The sequence below is a fragment of the Girardinichthys multiradiatus genome, chromosome 21, assembly GCF_021462225.1.
Source record: "Girardinichthys multiradiatus isolate DD_20200921_A chromosome 21, DD_fGirMul_XY1, whole genome shotgun sequence".
In the NCBI taxonomy this organism is placed as follows: Eukaryota; Metazoa; Chordata; class Actinopteri; order Cyprinodontiformes; family Goodeidae; genus Girardinichthys; species Girardinichthys multiradiatus.
In genome coordinates this window covers 3,873,068-3,892,586 of record NC_061813.1, presented here as the reverse complement: position 1 = coordinate 3,892,586, position 19,519 = coordinate 3,873,068, and the positions used below count along the sequence as shown (strand labels likewise).

Genomic DNA, 19,519 nt, shown 5'->3' with positions numbered 1-19,519 from the left:
ATGTAGTATACATGATCATGAGTTAATGATGGACATTTTGACACAGTCAATTGATGATGTTGTTTTAGCCCCGCCCACAAAGAAACAAGCGACTGCAGTGTCCTTCTGGAAGGTCCGATTTACTCAAAATTTTGAATGCTTTTTGCCAGACCGAAACTCTGCATGACCGAAGATCATATGACATGTTGCTCACAGTACCACTTAGTGACGACGTGTTGAAGTGAAGCGGTGTCATCGTCGGTGGCGTGTATGAGGCAATGCCAGGCTCCTGCGGTCGCTCAACAGCCCGATTTGCGCTGAGGGGTGCGAGGGCCTTCAAAGCTGCTTGCAGGTTTATAGTTCTTTCTTTATTAGGCCCGAGCAGGAAAACTGCAAGGGCCTATTGTAATCGCTCGAATTCTTATTCTTTTTTCCGGGGACTTTTGGCGGGGCAATATGGGGACTTTGCCATGCCCCAAAACTCACCAAATTTTACCCAAAATTGTCCCCCGCGTGAAATTTTCGTTCTTTAATGTCGTCGTCAGTGGGCGTGGCCAAACCACTTAGCCACGCCCCCAAACGTGAGATAGGCCGAACCGTAGGTCGTAGAGATCTGAAATTTGGCACAATGCTAGAACTCCTCCAACCAAGAAAAAAAGTATCTTGGGGGTATGCCCTAAAATGCACAGGAAGTCGGCCATTTTGGGTCAAAGGCCGATTTTTGCCCGTTTTTCACTTTTACTCACCTCGAACTTTAACGAACTCCTCCTAGGCATTTTGAGCTATCGGGTTCATATTTGGTCTATATGCTGATAAGGCATGGGGGATTAAAAGTTATCAAAATCGTGAGTTTTTGGCCATGTTTAGGGGGCGTGGCCGGGCCACGAACTTGGCGTTCGCGCTGAAAGTTAAAAATTGCAATAACTTTCCCAAAAAAATTCCAAATCACACCAAAGTTGGCATTAAGGAGGACATTCGGGTTCCCGACAATTCTATGGGGTCATATTGTGACATCATCAAAGCCACGCCCCCTCAGAACCGGAAGTCACTTTTTTCACTTGGAAAGGTGCTTCTCTGACCCTCTTGACCCAATCAACTTGAAAGTGTTTCAGAAGACAGATAACTAGTGGGTCTAACTTCGTTTGAGGCACAGTGACTTTTCATAAAAGGGCGTGGCCATGGCGGCACGGCAAACTCAGACGTCACGCCATGGCCATGCGTTTGCCTCTAATTTCCACATAGATCATCTGATCTGCAACAAATTCAATGTGATTGAACCTAGTCCAGTCCCCAACAGAGATCTGATGACATATTAGGTGCGCGTGGCCTAATTCGTCCACAGCGCCCCCTAGAAGATTTAAAAAAATCAGCCCCAAGCCATGCTTTGACCGAGGAATCTGAAATTTGGTACACATATGTATCTTCTCAGGACCTACAAAAAACTCTCTTGGAGCATGTGTCCAAACCCAACAGGAAGTCGGCCATTTTGGATTGAAGTTGCCTTTTTGACCCTGTTTTGGGCGTTTCTAGCCCGCATATCTGAGCAAACTCCTCCTACAGCTTTTGACTTAGAGACTTGAAAATCACTCAGTATACTCTTAAGGCATTGGGGATCAAAAGTTATCAAAAGCTTTTTGATACATGAAAGCGTGTGGGCGTGGCCACGCATCAAAATATGACTTCTCGCCATAAAACACTAGTATACATGATCAAGACTTAATGATGGACATGTTGACACAGTCAATTGATGATGTCATTTTAGCCCCACCCACAAACAAACAAGTGAGTGCAGCTTCCATCTGGAAGGTCCGATTTGTAGGACTTGTAGTAAGTATTTTGATGAAAGTATGAGCCAAAAGGCAAAAACCCTACCCCATAGGGGTTGGATTTTGGTAGGTTCATGCATTATTTCCTTTTTTATTGTTACATTGATTTTAAAAATAACCTGTGGGGCATTTTAGGGTGAAGTCATTATTAAGACTTCAAAAGGGGGAAATTGTTGGAAAATATTCATGCTATGCTTATAGGATTGGTATGGCTATGCTTAAGTATGTTTAATAATGTGTGAAATAAAATGTATTGTGTAATTTAGAGGAGGTCTGCTAACAGGCTCCTGTGTGTGTTTGACTTAGATAACTTCTGCCCAGTGATAACAAGATATTTCTGTATGTAAGACTTACTTTTGCCCAGTGACAACAAGATATTTTCATATGCAAGACTTCTGCCCAGTGACAACAGATATTTTTATATTTCTACATATGTAAATAAAGGTCAAAAGTAGAAAAACAGGAAGTGTCGAAAAGTCAGCTGAATGGGTGTCAGACAGCTCCAGATATGAAATCAGACAGTCGACTAAAATGTATGTTTTTTCATGTACAAGTATACGCCTGGCTTTTGAATAAAGACTGCTGTTCTTGGGGAAGTAATCAGAAGTTTCGGAAGTTTCAGAAGGATTCGGACGATCTTCTCCCTGTACAGACATCTAAAGACTGCAGTCTCCGTGTTTCTTTTATTACTTTGTTTTATTAGTAACAGTATAGGATGTCTTAGCTTTACCAAACAAACGAACACGCAGGAGTTCCTGGGATCAACTCCAACATTTGGTGACCCCGATGTGATTTGGGAAAGGCGAGGACTTTCGGCTAAATCAGAACTTCACCAAAAGACTCTGACACCGGGGTACCCCCGCATTTCTTACGAGGTAAGCAGAAACCTGTTTAAACAAACTCTGCACTTTTGGCATTGTCGATAGGCCTAAATTCTTGGTGTCAGATGTCTGAGTAAGTGAAATGTTCTGCTAAATTTAACACGTGTAAAGTAATGCATTATGGTACTGTAAAAGGGTTAGGCTCCCTGTGAAATAAGGGTTTGAGTCCCGTAGTTGGAAGGTACTACAAATTCTGTTTCCTGAGTTTGGCAACTCCACAACTCTCGTTTCCTGACGAGAATTCATGATTTTGCTGGGTTGAAGTCCCTTAGTGTAGGAAACTATAAAGAACACAAGGTTAGAGTCCTTCTGCGGGGTTCGAGTCCCCATAAACCAGTAAAAGAAGGTTAGAATCCTTCTGTCTAAAGTAAAATAAGTTTTGAGTCCTTAAAATAAGGTTAAAGTCCCTAGCATGTGCATTGTATTCTGGAGTCAGAAAGCTAAGACCGGGCAAAAAAGAAAAAGGTTTGAATGCTGTGTTTTATTTGAGTTCTGTCTCAATAAAACCAGATTACAGATGTGGTAAAACTTAAAAACACATAGTCAAAAGTCCCGTGAAGCTATGAGCAGGCTATGAGCTTGTGAGATCAGTACCAGTCAGAGTGTGAGTGTGAGTTATAAATAACATTTGTAACAAGACCAGCATGATAACCTATGAGCTGAATAGGATGATTCAGCAAGACTAGTTAGAAACTGGAGTGCATTTAGTGCACTCCAATAATAGATAGAAGTTGCATAAAACATAAACACATTTTCCTTGGTAGAACAAACCTTTAAAATGAGAATGGAAAAAATTGGGTTATTTTTGAAGGTAAGAAAGATTCTGATTGGACGGTGGTACCACACAAAAATTAAACTAATCTCATGTTTCCTAAAAGACTGCATAGAAAAGGCCTTCAGAACTGTGGAGTTATTTTCCACCACAGTACCAAATTTTTTAAGCATGCTTTTTCTTTATTTTAAAACAGATCTGTGTTTTTTGTTTGTTTTTGGCTTTTTAGCATAATGTTTGTCTGAAACTTCTTATGAACTGGGTTAGGAGCAAATATGATCTGAGGTAAATTAGGAGTTGTTAAGTGATTTTTAAATCTGATTATTGTCTAAGCAGAAATAATACACCAACAGGTCTGGGGATATTCAGCCAATCCTTCAAGAGAGCTAACATCATTGTTCAATGCAGTAGTACTCAACCTGTGGTTCCTGGACTACTGAAGCCCGCAAGCCATAGATTTTGGGTCCATAAAATTATAATATTTAATTAAAGGTAGACCGATTACCTATTAAAATAGATCTAAGCCAATGAGGGTTTTCCAGTCATTTGGTGGTTTTGAAATGCAATAATACTCAACATTTCTACTCTGGGGGACACAGATTGGGGTTGAAGAGTTTTGTTTTGGAACCAAGGTTAGGATTTTTATAACGGAATAAAGATAAGTAAAATCCTTCATTTTAGGAAAAGAACAGAAATAAAGGCTCTCTCAATACTAAAGAGGATGGTCGGCTCAAACTCCAGTCTCCTTGTTTGATTTCTTAGGGTTTAAAGATTGAAAGAATACATAGGAGAACAAAGGTACACAGGGTAATTTCAGATTACTAAATCATAAAATATTGGAACATTTATCAGCATTTGGATTATTAAAGAGGGGTTCTAGTAATAATTTTCTCCCCAACTTTCAAAATTTAAATAGCCAAATTAAGGAAAATTATATGTCTTCCCTTTGAAACATTATGTGGAAAAAGTCCAGTTTGGAGTCAAGCTTCTTATCTTAATTTCTGATTAAGTCAAACACTGCAGTTTTTGTTTTGTTTGGGTATACCATAAAAAAAAATGTCAACGCCGGCTTAAAATACTTCTTTGCATTTAACCTGAGCAGAGAAATTCTTGAATGCAGCTGCGATCAAATTGAGCAAAACAAAAAGAGAATTATAACAATAACTCTCAGGATTGTAGTTATTATTATTACAGAGTTACGGTACAAATAATTGGCAAAAGGTTTCAGCATCAGTGAATTTGGATTCATTTAAGAGAAAACTGTTGCTGTACTTTGAGATCTCTTTGGACTATGTGCACTCATCTTAAAAAGGATCCCGAAGATTGTCATAACAAAATTGATCAATTACAGCATTAAAAGATATGGCTGAGAAAACATATTCTGAAAAGAGATTGTTAAAAATTTCTTTGAATTCTTGAAGTTTCAAATTTGGCCATTTATCTGTTTTTGATGTTTTGTGTTTGTTTTGTTGGAATGAATGTTTGTTTATATGTTGCATGACACTATAATTCCATATTTGGCTCAGATTGTGTGCATTCTTGATTTTTCCTCTTTGAGGGAAGTTAAATTTCAGCTTTGTGAAACGACCTTGACACAGAGATGCAGCTGCCTGAAAACAAAGATAACACTTCTGCAAACAGCAGAAGCATGTCTCTGCTGAGAGATGAAGATTGTAACTCTACCCTGCATGTGTCAAACTCAAGGTCCGCGGGCCAAAACCGGCCCCCAGAAGTTTAGTGATTCTCTAGAAGTAGAGCCTTTGATATGGTGATTGTGTGCTTGAATGTTATTTTGTCAATCAATAAGCAGTTTTGTCTACATTCTGCCACAATCTGTCTTTTGAAAATGTTTTGAATCTTGCTCTTTATGTAAAAAAAAAAAAAAGAGAAATTGGCTAAAGTCTGCAGACACGAAATTAACCTGGATTGAAGCTCTAAGTATGTTTATTTAATCTGAGATCCTCTCCAAATGCAACAGTATATGTCAGTCTACATGAGATACTAACAACTTCACCTACTGGTATAATATAAAGATCTGATTGAATATGTGAAACAAACAATGATGAAAGTTTTTCAACAGGTGATGCTCATCCAGGAGAAAGACGGTGTTCCTAGGAAATGCAGCTCATTCATTAACAATACATTTTTCTCCTATAGGTGGAAGTTTTGCTGACTAATCATAGGCTGGATCTATGAAACATTATGTGCACAGACCAAATGACCAAGGTTCTGACTGACCTATGAACCTCACTGACCTGACAATGATAACATGACACCCAACAGACAACACCTTTAAGGTGGACCCCACTAAGACCACCTTATTGATTCTTGGTGAATAAAAAAAAAAGAATTTAAGCATCCAAAACAGACCTAGTGGAAACAAAAGGGGTTATGAGGAAACGATGTGCATGTTAAGAATAATAGAAGTCAAATTATGTTCAAATTTTTGCAAATAAAATTACTCTGACAGAGAAATAAGTAAGTAGTGTGTGAATGTGTGTGAATGGGAATGACTGATTTCATTGTAATGCATCTTTGAGGGACCTTAAAAGCACTAATAAAGGTCTGATGTTCTGATGATCATTGCCAAACTTATATCTTAATAGGGTTTCCAGAATCTTTTCCGAAAAATCATATAAAGATGGCAAAGGTTCTACCTGTATTGAAAATACTGATAACCATAAGAAAGTTCAATTTTTCACAATTCTTTTACAAACAGGGTATTTAAACTTTCATGTGGCCAAATGTCTGTGTTTGACTATCTGTTTTTGTGAAATAAATGTCTGGTTCATGTTATGTAAAAATTAGAGTCCTCAACATTACCATAATAATATTACGTTAGTTCTCTATGGTAAAACAAAACAAATTTTAACAGAGGTTTAGACTTTTTCCAGTCAGGTTCAAAATGATCGAATTAGACTCAAACTTAACACAAGATGAAATGAACCTTAACAGAATTACTGGACTGGACTGAAATGGAGAAAACTTGAGTTAATTGAAACAAACTTTAGTTACTTGAACTAAATACAAAGCTGACTGAAACTGTACGGTGTATCTATAAAACTGGGTAAGACAAACTAAGATATAATATGCCCTTCATTTTTGTGTTCATCAGTGAGTGAGTTTTTATTTTTTAATAAGAACTAAACCAAGCACTATTTAAATTAATAGCAGCTACCAAAAATAGTGATCTCATTTTTAAATGTAATAAGGACTTACTTTATAAAAAAATAAAATAAAGTCCCCAATAAAATAAAATATGATAAAAAAGAATAATAAGAATTTGGAAAAACAGAGGCTTAAACCCTCTGCAGGAACAGCACTGACACTGTTGAAAGTAGAGGAAATAACTTTGCATATGTTTCCGCAAAAGGCTGCATCTAAACTTCCCCTCACACTGAACATGTCAGATCTGTTATTTATAGATGCGGACGTGCTGAAAGACTCACACTGACAGCAGCAACAGAAGTTAAAACTTGGCTGAACAGTGGACCTGTTAAACAGAATGCTATCTATCATTTAGAAGGAAAACCAATACTACTACAAATTTATACAAAAGTGGGAAGAACACTTGATTCACCATTTACATACAGCTCAGGAGGCAGAGAAAACGAAAAGAGGAGAAAGAGCAGCTACAGAATCAGCTCCTTAAATTGCAGCTGCAAGAAGCCAAAGATAAATTAAATAAGTTAAAAAAATGATAAAACTGAAAATGTAATGTTAGCTGCAGCTCAACCTGTTCCTCCAGCTGCGTCTGCACCTCCAGCAGCACACACCCCTATGGCTATGACTGATTAGTGGCAAGGAGGGGGGTTACTCCCTCCTGCACCCTATCCATTTTAATAATTACAGGTACAGTGTCCCCGGTCGTGGAGGCGGATGGCATGTTGGTGGTCAGCTGGTCGTGGTGGATGGTGTGGAGCACCTAGAGGAAGGGGTGGAGCCAGCAGGGCACTGGGAGATGTGTTCTACAACTGCAGTCAGTCTGGACATTGGGCACGCACCTGGGGGTAACAGCAGGGAGTAACGGTTCCACCTAATGCAGGTATGGCACCTCTACCACCCCAGCAGGGCCGGTATCCACAGATGGGTGGACACCCGTCTTATAGCCCATACTGACACCCCTGAGGAGGACCAAGGCAACGTGGGCACAGCAGATCCCATGTTGCCTGAACACAGCAACCTCCTAAACCACTGCTCTCCTTTTTGGCATGTGGACAAATGCTTCAGCATGAACAATATTTTTACAGCTAGTTGCAGAGGCATATGCTGACATCTACTGGGGACTGCTGACCGAACCTCCAAGCAGCATCTTCTCTGTGTATCAGCTGTGGAAACCCTGGATTCAAAGTCTCTGCCCCTACACCTCTCCGCCTGACCCGCCCCATGTCACTCTGTTCTACGACTGTTGTCACACACAATGGTACCAGATTTGTTTAATGAAACAGTAGAAGGTAGGACATGGTTTATTTTATCCAAAAATATTTATGTGGCTCTTGAGGGTGTGGCTACAACAATTGATTTAACACCTGACCAAGTAGAATGGTATTTACTGTCAGATGAAGCTGTTCCTCCTGTTTCTTTTTCTTTGCATCCTGAGTATCAAGCTAAGGAATTGGGAGGAGTGGTAAAGCGCTCTCTAGTAACTGGGGACTGGCAGGACACCTCAGTCACCAACTTAAGTTTGGTTACAGAGTTCTCAAAACAGGTTCCAGAGAAACTAACCGAGGGACCCCAGCCAACCACGTCCGACGCTGAGTGGGTCCTGCTGAAGGTGATTAAAAGGAAGTGGTCAGAACCCAGGTGGACCGGTCCATTCCAGGTCACAGAAATAACTTAACACGCGGTGAGACTCAAGGGTAAAGGCGACACCTGGTACCACTGGAGTCAGTGTACAGCGACAGATGCTCCACAGGGATCCCTCGCTGAGGTCCAGGAAAACCTGAGAGAGAACATGACAACAGAAGAGCCACCTTCTCACCCTACAGAAGGGGCAGAATAATCCCCTAGGGGTGAGGAGAAGTCATCATACCCATAGGTTAGTCTATACCTTGGGTTCAACAATCTGCAAAAGTATTCATACCCACATAGGGGCAGAATAATCCCCTGGTATGAATCTATTTCTATTTTTCTATTTACAGGGTTTGTTCGCTCATTGTATATTCCAGGACTTGTAGTAAGTGTTTTGATGAAAGTATGAGCCAAAAGGCAAAAACCCTACCCCATAGGGGTTGGATTTTGGTAGGTTCATCCTTTTTTATTGTTACATTGATTTTAAAAATAACCTGCGGGGCATTTTAGGGTGAAGTCATTATTAAGTCTTCAAAAGGGGGAATTTGTTGGAAAATATTCATGCTATGCTTATAGGATTGGTATGGCTATGCTTAAGTATGTTTAATAATGTGTGAAATAAAATGTATTGTGTAATTTAGAGGAGGTCTGCTAACAGGCTCCTGTGTGTGTTTGACTTAGATAACTTCTGCCCAGTGATAACAAGATATTTCTGTATGTAAGACTTACTTTTGCCCAGTGACAACAAGATATTTTCATATGCAAGACTTCTGCCCAGTGACAACAGATATTTTTATATTTCTACATATGTAAATAAAGGTCAAAAGTAGAAAAACAGGAAGTGTCGAAAAGTCAGCTGAATGGGTGTCAGACAGCTCCAGATATGAAATCAGACAGTCACCCTACCCTAACCCTAAAATGTATGTTTTTTCATGTACAAGTATACGCCTGGCTTTTGAATAAAGACTGCTGTTCTTGAGGAAGTAATCAGAAGTTTCTGAAGTTTCAGAAGGATTCGGACGATCTTCTCCCTGTACAGGCATCTAAAGACTGCAGTCTCCGTGTTTCTTTTATTACTTTGTTTTATTAGTAACAGTATAGGATGTCTTAGCTTTACCAAATAAACGAACACGCAGGAGTTCCTGGGATCAACTCCAACATAACCCATGTCAATTTTTTTAAAAAGGGAATCTGTAATCATGTTTCTCTGGGTAATTGCAGGTGTTGTTGGTTTATAATCAGCTCATTTGCTAACACCACAAACTGAGTGGACAGGCTAACTTTGAATGAGGCTGCTGTTTGTGTCTGGGCTGCTCAGTTTTTCTGCCCAAGAAACCAACTAACAGACTAATAAGGAGTTTAAACGAAAATTTAACCTGGAAGACTCACCTCCGCTGTCTCCGCTTCAACCAATCAAAGTCAAGTCCTCATCCTTCTCCAGCCAATCATCATTCAAGCTCCGCTTTAAAAGACCTTCATTCATGGAAACACCCGATCTTCAGCCGAGCCTCAACCCTCCTTTACCCCATCTCCTCCATCCGGCTTCCAAACTCCTCCAGGCTCCCTTACCTCCTCAGGCCTCCACTCCACCACCAGTCGGATCCCAGGGGGAAGACATCTCTAATTCTAATTCTAAGATGTTCATCCAAGCTCATTCTCAGCGTTCAGGTCTTCCTCCGGGTCCGAGCGCCAAAGAAATAAACTTTCGCTAATAAACTTTTCTAACTGTCATCTGTGTTTTCCTCATTTCTGAGTCTTTACAGGTTGAAATGTGGTTTCAATATAAACTAATCTGCCTTAAGAACAATTAAACTTAATGTTTGGGAATATTGAATTTCACTGGTCTTTACTCTATAAACCTGTTTAAAAAACGGCAGCCGCTGATTCCCCTGTCCTCCATTTGTGTATTGACTTTCATTTCAGTCACAAATACTATAAGAAAATGTCATAAACTGACTCTTAACCTTAACCAAGATATTTAAAAATAATCTAGCATTGCTCCATTTAAAATTATGCTTCCCTGGTGTTAGCAACTTACTGTCTGTATTCCTTCAGGAAAGACATAAGTGATCTTCAGTGTTTGGTCATCAGGGAAACCTGGTATGTTTTTGTGGAGAATCTCCCAGGTCATCTTGCCTTTGGGTTGACATCCAACTGATGGGATGATCCTTCCATCCACCTTTTTATTCACTGAAGAGGAGGGTTAATATTTTCAATCAGCTTTTCTGAAGGTAATCAGAACCAAATAATAGAAACAATAACATGAACAATTAATTCTGATTAATGGTGACTGGCCTTGTTGTACCAGTGAATTAGGACCCTGTCCTTTCAGATAACGATTACAGTGGAGTTTGTCACTGCTCTGACTGGAACCCATTCTGAAAGAAGTAGACACAAACATAAGAAAATATCAATTTTCCCTTTTCATTCTTGTGAATATCTTAAAAATGTTCAGTAATGCTTTAGTAAGTATGTTTTATTTGTATAGCACCTGTAGCATATATCTTTCACAAAGTGCCTCACAAAGAAAGAACATCAAAAAATTAAAACATGGTTAAAAAAGGCAAAAAAAGAATTAAATAATACAATTATTCGAAAACAAATATGATATTATTTAATAAGATCTTAAGGAAAACATGTTTTTTTGTTTCACGTGTCTTATCTTGGCATTTCAGGAATACTATATAGAGAAACTGGGTGTCTACATGTGCCAGGGCAGGTTTGCTCTACAAAAAGGATATCTCAAGAAAAAGGAGCTCTGGGTAATAAGGTCTTCAGCTGCTTTTTAAATGAGTTCAGATACTGAAAACAATGTAAAAACATAGTTGTTCTACAGTTGTGCTGCGACAGTCTGGAAAAATTGATCTCTTAGAGTTTTTTATTTGGTCCATGGAACTATAAATATATTTTGGGTTAAGGACCTGAGGGCTTGAGTTAGAGTATGTGACCTTAACACCTCAGTAATAGAGGATGGAGTGTGATTATGTGGACCCCTACAAATCAAAGTCAAGTTTTTAAGATGAATTCGCTGATATACAGAAAATTTAGAAATATTAAGCACAACCATGAAAGGGAAGAACTGAAATTAGTATTGTGCCCATCCCGGCTACTGCAGGGAAAGAAAAGTGGTGGTGAGGCTAGGAATAATCCTGATATGATAGCGTACTCGTCCAATACTGATCTCCTCCAGTGACATAAGCCCCCACTGCAGAGAGACAACTAGTTGATATACACTGCTTAAAAAAACAAAGGGAATACTTAAATAACACGGTATAACTCCACGTCCAAATCAAACTTCTGTGAAATCAAACTGTCCACTTTGGAAGCAACACTGATTGACAATCAATTTCACATGCTGCTGTGTAAATGGAATAGACTACTGGGGGAAATGTTTGGTGATTAGCAAGACACACTCAATAAAGGAGTGGTTCTGCAGGTGGGGACCACAGACCACTTCTCAGTTTCTATGCTTCCTGGCTAATGTTTTGGTCACTTTTGAATGTTGGTGGTGCTTTCACACTCGTGGTAGCATGAGACGGACTCTACAACCCACACAAGTGGCTCAGGTAGTGCAGCTCATTCAGGATGGCACATCAATGCGAGCTGTGGCAAGCAGGTTTGCTGTGTCTATCAGCGTAGTGTCCAGAGCCTGGAAGCTCTACCAAGAGACAGGCCAGTACACCAGGAAACGTGGAGGAGGCCGTAGGAGGGCAACAACCCAGCAGCAGGACCGTTATCTCCGCCTTTGTGCAAGGAGGAACAGGAGGAGCACTGCCAGAGCCCTGCAAATGACCTCCAGCAGGCCACAAATGTGCATGTGTCTGCACAAACGGTTAGAAACCGACTCCATGAGGATGGTATGAGGGCCCAACGTCCACAAATGGAAAATGTGCTCACAGCCCAACACCGTGCAGGACGCTTGGCATTTGCCAGAGTACACCAGGATTGGCAAATTTGCCACTGGCGCCCTGTGCTCTTCACAGATGAAAGCAGGTTCACACTGAGCACATGTGACAGACGTGACAGAGTCTGGAGACACCGTGGAGAGCGATCTGCTGCGGGAACATCCTTCAGCATGACAGGTTTGGCAGTGGGTCAGTAATGGTGTGGGGTGGCATTTCTTTGGAGGGCCGCATGCTCGCCAGAGGTAGTCTGACTGCCATTAGGTACGGAGATGAGATCCTCAGACCCCTTGTGAGACCATATGCTGGTGCGGTTGGCCCTGGGTGCCTCCTAATGCAGGACAATGCTAGACCTCGTGTGGCTGGAGTGTGTCAGCAGTTCTTGCAAAATGAAGACATTGAAGCTATGGACTGGCCCGCCCGTACCCCAGACCTGAATCCGATTGAGCACATCTGGGACATCATGTCTCGCTCCATCCACCAACATCACGTTGCACCACAGACTGTCCAGGAGACCATCAACCGTCTCATGAGGAGCTTGCCAAGGCGTTGTAGGGAGGTCATACAGGCACGTTGAGGCCACACACAATACTGAGCCTCATTTTTATTTATTTATTTTTTAAATAACTTTTCTGGCACTAGAGGCCTTTATTTTTGATAATATACAGGAAGGAGGGGCAAAGAGAGGGGAAGACATTCGGCAAAGGTCGCCAGGTCCAGGACTCGAACCAGGGACAGCCACTTTGAGGACTGTGGCCTCTATATGTGGTCGCACCCTAACCCCTACACCACCTGCACCACACTAGTGAACCTCATTTTGACTTGTTTTAAGGACATTACATCAAAGTTGGATCAGCCTGTAGTGTGTTTTTCCACTTTAATTTTGTGTGTGACTCCAAATCCAGGCCTCCATTGGTTAATAAATTTGATTTCCATTTGTGATTTTTGTGTGATTTTGTTGCCAGCACATTCATCTTTGTACAGAACAAAGTATTCAATGAGAATATTTCATTCATTTAGATCTAGGATGTGTTATTTGAGTTATATTTCTGAGCAGCATATATATAAAAACCATTATAAAAGGCACATTATGACTTTGAGATTATGTTTCTGGTAGACTACGTTGAGATTAGTTGAAACCTCTTTGAAATGCCTGAGGGGCAGAAATTTTAAGCGCTGAGTAATATTTGCTGGAAAGGTGAAGAGAAACTGCAGTTAATAAGTGATTGCACGTGCACAGGTTTTTTTTAAGGGCATTTGAGAATGACCCCCTTGGAGAGTTGAAACCTGAAATTGATATAACTTTGATTTTGAAATTGACTCGCTAGACAATCAACAAACTATTAATTAGGTCAGTGGACCCCCAGGGCATTAAAAAGGATGAAAATGTGTGGATGAGATGTATGAATTTAGGCCTGGATCCGCAGCGTATGGCAGACAGATGACTGGGTGAATATCTGACTGATGTATGAATGGTGGTGTTTTGCATTCATGTTAGCTGCATGAGATGACAGACTAAAACTGCCTGTTCTGATTTTGATAACTTTAATTATTGTGAATGCTGTAGGCATTCATACTCATAGTGTTCCTGTTTCTCTTTACTCTTTTTTTTTATTCTTCTAGATGTTCCGTTTTTTGTAATCGCTTCTACTTTTGCATACTTTGTGTTATTTCAACCGTTCAAATTGCACAATATTCTGATCATTCTGCTCTTTCTGGCGACTACGTTTGCTATTTCTACCTTTTATACTTTTAAAATGTTTTCACAGCCTTCTGAAATTATTGTATTATTCAACCTTTTGATATTTTTTACAGTTTCTTTACAATTTTTATTTAAACCTAATTCAAATGTTATCAGATTTTCAGTTTTATAATGTAATCCAATGACGGAATGTCATACCTATACAAATTATGTATCAAAACATTGATTGAAACAGGATTCTCTTTCACGGTTCAACAGATTTCTGGCAACACGCCCCAACGCAACGCAAAGTCAACACACCTTGAATGGGCCACCTACAGGAAGTTGAGAAAAAAAATTAGAGCAGAAAATCCTTAAACTGACATGTTTTCGAATTGTTGCCTCTTGTAAGCTGTTCAAAGCAGAGACATGAGACCTGATTTATCTTCAGACCTTGTTGGTGCTCACAGTGAAGACCTTTTTTTAAATTTTACCATTTTGTCATAAAAAAGGTTTGTTGAGGAGTATCTAATCTGTCCTTCCCAAAAATGCTTAAAATTTTCTACACTGTCATAACACCTACACGGATTATAGTAGGCACATGAAAATCTCCAGGATTGTTCACCGATGCCTGCGGATCCCTACGGTCCAAAGATTTGTGGATACCTTTTACCATTTTCTCGTGAAGTAGGGTTGTTTCAAAGTAAAACATCTGCCTTTCACTCACTTTTTTGCAAGACCACACCTCCCAGACCGATTTTTGTAGGAACTTGAAAAGCTCCATGATTGTTCAGCAAGGGCTGCTGATTCATACGGTGAATGAATCAAATCGATAGCCCTTATAGTTTCCAAATTATTAGATGTTGTTCTAGAGCATGTTCAGGCAGTTTTGTCTTTTTCCTCCATTTTTTCCTTTCTTTTCACCTAGTGTTGTACCTTTAATATTATATTTTAAACAAAAATGGATTGGCATTATCGTTCTCTTGTCTGTTCTGATAAAAACGGTCCAGGAATGACGTTGATAGCCCATATGGTGCTAACACACCGAACGCGGATTCTGCGAAGTTTTCACGTCATTTGTGGGCTGTTGCTCGCTTGACATTTAGCATTCAATCCGCGTGGCCAACTGTCAACAAATCGCAACGCTTCGCCGCGTCATCAAATAGGAGGAGCTTCTATCTGTTGCTTGCTGGTTTCAACTTTACATGGCGGACATGGATTTCACGGATAATCCCGGTTTTTTAACTGTGGAGAGCCGAAAAACGCCGCCGACGTCGACGTCCCTGGGTTCACCAGATTCTTCAGGGACGGGAACAGTTCGGAGAGTACCACCACCTACTCCAGGAGCTACATCTGGATGACGGTCGATTTCTGCGGTACTTCCGTCTATCCAGGACCCAGTTCGAAGATCTGCTGTCCTGTGTTGGAAGACGAATCGACCACCGGGACACCAACTACCGTCGCTATATCTCCGCTGCTGAACGCCTGTCCATCTGTCTTCTGTGAGTAAATAAATCTCAGCTAGTTAGTTGAGTCATACAACTCAGGCTTGCCGCACACTGAAAACAGCTTCTTCTCCGCTACGGTCCTTCACCCTACGTCACAGCCACAACCAGTCCCTGAATCAAATCGATAGCCCTTATAGTTTCCAAATTATTAGATGTTATTAGATGTTGTTCTAGAGCAGAGGTCATTAACTGGCGGACCCAGAAGATGTCCCATCCGGACCCGTACCTACAGAAAATCAAATGGGTAATATTTAAAACTTGACGGGCGCTTTTATTTTAACTTGCGTCGCTTTTATAGACTTCATGGTAGCGTCTTAGTGTGTACGGAAAAGGACAGACCAATTGCATGACAGTTAAGCCACACCACGTGATAGCTCTCAGCCGAACAAGTCTGTGCATTCCTGGCGGTAAATATTATGACTGCAGGAAGTGCAGAGAAGTCAGACGAGAAGGAGGCAAAGTGACACACGACAGTTGAGGAGATACAGACAGCCACGTCTTAGAAAGTAGAGAAAGAGACACAACAGCACTGGAGAGAGTTGAATGAAACTGGTGAGAAAAAAGAAAGGGAGAGTAATGAGTGCACCAGAGAAAGGAAGTCAGGACAGTGCTACAGAGAGCTGAACGAGACGGGTGGGGCAGAGAAACGGAAAGATAAGGAACAGATGGCGCTTTCTAAAAAAAGAAAAGTGGACAGTGAAAATAGGATCTTTAATCCGGAATGGACAGACTCATTTTTATTCATCCTTCCCGCTGGAAGCACTAAACCAGTGTGTCTCATATGTTCAGAAACCATAGCACTTGTTAAAAGTGCCAATGTGAAACGTCATTATGAGACAAAACATAAATGTTTTGAACATACACACCCAGTCAAATCTGAAGTAAGAGCACAAAAAATAAGTTGTCTTAGAGCCCAGTATGAGCAGTCCACCAGGATCCTGAGCCACACTTTCACTGCCCAACAACGAGCTCATGAATGTTCCCTCAGAGTTGCTTGGATTTTGGGTCAACACAAAAAAGCATTTACTGAGGCAGGGGTTGTCAAAGAATGCATGAGCGCAGTAGCTGAAACACTACTTGAAGGGAAACAAAAACAAGAGCTGTGTGATAAAATAAAGCAAATACCCCTATCAGCCTCATCTGCAACAAAAAGAGGTGAAATATTGACCCAGTATGTGCTATCTCAGTTAGATGAAGCCATGCGCAAAGCGCCATGTGTAGGCTTAGCTGTGGAAGAGTCCACTGACATTTGTGACAATGCTCAGCTGTTAATTTATGTCAGGTTTTTCAACATAGACCAGAAAATATTCTGTGAAAACTTGCTAGGTGTCACTCCCCTTCAGACCAGTACAAGAGGAGAGGACATCTACCTGACCATTAAGGAGATGTTAACAGAAAGAGGAATAGAGCCAAAAAAAATAGTTTCCATAACCACAGATGGAGCTCCTGCTATGATAGGGAGAGAAAAAGGAGCTGTTGCAAGACTGAAAGAGGCCAATCCAGATCTAGTAGCATACCATTGCATCATTCACCAGTCTGTCCTCTGCGCATCCCTGTCATAGGAGTATGCTGAGGTGATGAATATAATGATGAAAATGATAAATTTTCTCAGGGCATCCTCATCCTACCAGCATCGCATGCTAAGAGAATTCCTCAAAGAAGTTAATGCCGATGCTGATGATCTTTTGCTTCACAATAATGTGAGATGGCTCAGCAAAGGAAGGGTATTAGCACGCTTTTGGTCCATTAGGAAGGAAGTTGCATCTTTTTTGGCAGAGCTTAGAAGTCACAAGGCAAAACAGTTTTCTCACTTTTTAGAAAATAAGAAATATATGGACAATGTGGCCTTTTTGGTTGATGTTACCTCCCATCTGAATGAACTAAATTTGAGATTACAGGGCAAGGACAATTCTGTCTCTGAGCTGATGACAGCCGTCCGCTCCTTTCAGAGGAAGCTTGAGGTGTTTCAGGAAGACCTGCAGGGAGAGTGTGCCCACTTCCCAGCACTACAAGAACAGGTTCAGGGGGAGCGAGAAGTGTCTTTCTTTGTTGATTTTATTGATAAGCTGATTATAAACTTCAGAAACCGTATTGACAGCTTCAACTTTGGACCACAGCTCAACTTGTTCATTCAGAACCCATTTCTCATCGCAGATGTCAAGAGGTTCTCAGAGGAAGTGGCACAGATCCTTAAATGGGTAGATCATGGGCCTCTCCAGCGCAGTTGATTGATCTCCAAGCAGATGTGGCCCTGAAAGAGCAGTTTGAAAGAACTGACCCACCCTCTTTCTGGCTTCAAATGGTCCCTGAAACAACCTTCTCAGGTCTAAAGAAAGTAGCCATATACATCCTGACCATGTTTGGCTCCGCACACAACTGTGAAGCAGCTGTTTCTGCAATGAACATTATCAAAACTAAATACCGTTCAAGACTCACTAATGAACACCTCCATATGTGCATGAGAATGGCTTTGACTCCATTCAAGCCTAGGTTTAAAGTTCTAGCAGGAGAAGCTCATGCTCAGTTTTCTCACTGAGCAAAAAAGTGGGAAACTCAACACAAAAGATGAAGAAAATAAGCTTCTAAAGTTGTTGAAATTTCTTATCTGTAAATCTGTTGAGATTGTTGATGTAACACAAAAAGATAAAATGCCAGCTCTTTGTTTTAGTTTTTTTCATATTCTGAATTTAACACTTAAAATGAAGTTATCATGTCATTAATATTGTCTTATTTGCAAATGTAACTCAAATTTATTTAGCTAATGAAAGAAAATTGCACATATGGGCAGTTATACATATGTTCAGTTCCATGATATGTCACAATATAACAATAAATACTGAAAACATTCTATGAGTTGAAGTGAATTGAGTGTAAGGTATTGATCATATACAGATGATGAGACAGCTACAAGGATACTTAAATATATATTATATTGAATAGTTAAATTATATAATCTTCCGGACCTAACTGGACTTTTTCAAGTTTTAGTTGAATACCCCTGTTCTAGAGCATGTTCAGGCAGTTTTGTCTTTTTCCTCCATTTTTTCCTTTCTTTTCACCTAGTGTTGTTGCTCGTCGCAACTTTCGCACTCCGCTCCTGAATGCGCCACTGAATAGGGATAACATGTAAATCGCCCACTCCTTTCGCAGAATCCACGTTTGGTGTGAACGCACCATTACGGTTTCCGAGGTATGGGCAGTAGTTTGGAAGCATGCGCCGTGTAGTGCGGCGTGAGTGAGAAACGGAAGGTGTCAAGTTACACTGACACAACTGCATATGTCTGTCTGTGACTGTCTTTCTTTCTGCCTCTCTTCTCTCCACGTCTCACACACACACACACACACACACACATGTCACTATCTTTTTGAGGACTTTGCATTGACTTGGCTTTTAGGTATCTGCTCCTTTTTGTCTGTTACCACACCTCTCTGTTAGTCTTTTTTCTTTCTGTCACACACAAACATGCACACAAACACACACACACACACACCACACAAACACAAACATCCTTGTTTTACTGTCTTTTTGAGGAGTTTGCATTGACTACCATTCATAGGCGTAATTTACAGGGGGTATAGGGGGGTCATGACCCCCCCAATAGTCTGATCCAATCACTATAACCCCCCCAATAAAATCACATCATTTCTGTTGGAATAATTGTATATAGATTTTATCTTATATTTTTCCTTTTCTTTAACTTTACAATTTGATCTTCATAACCTTTCATGTATACGTGAGTAAGGATGTGGTGAGTTGTTTGCAGGCAAGGATCAAAGGTGGAGCCGGGAAGGAAGCAGTCACAGTTGAGGATGTCATAAAGATGGTGGCTGATTGTGCTGAACAGAAGACACACTGATCTTAAGATGGGGGAGACTGTGGAAGTGTGCTGTTACAAGATAATGGTGTATGACCTGTTTACGTTGCAGCTGTTTTTCCCATCCTTCAGAGCAGCAACATTTATTGTAACTAGGGAACCCCCAAAGATGATAAAAAGAGAGGTGCGGACAGATGGTTTTCAGAGCGGTAGGAGATTTGTTACTGAAAGCACATCTCTGTCCGTTCTCGCAGCGAAAAACTAATTCTTTGTCTTTCTCTTCTTTTTGTGATGTTATAAGTATTTTAAGTTGTTTGAACCTGACATTTTTGATTTACAAAAAACATCTTACATAAATAACATG

At 40.5% G+C, this 19,519-nt stretch overlaps 1 protein-coding gene across 4 annotated transcripts in view; it reads right to left on the bottom strand.

Moving 5' to 3' along the window:
• The window catches only part of dtx3l1 (deltex E3 ubiquitin ligase 3L1), a 56,194-nt gene that overhangs the window by 16,870 nt on the left and 19,805 nt on the right, over window positions 1-19,519 (bottom strand). For 3 of the 4 annotated variants that reach the window (XM_047349201.1, XM_047349203.1, XM_047349202.1), the window contains exons 3-4: window positions 10,545-10,627; window positions 10,288-10,439 (exon numbers count right to left, since the gene is read on the bottom strand). In XM_047349201.1, coding sequence (XP_047205157.1) covers window positions 10,288-10,439; window positions 10,545-10,626 — 234 coding nt within the window. In that variant the 5' untranslated portion in view covers window position 10,627. The remainder of the gene's footprint in view (window positions 1-10,287; window positions 10,440-10,544; window positions 10,628-19,519) is intronic. The other variant, XM_047349204.1, reaches the window with a different exon arrangement.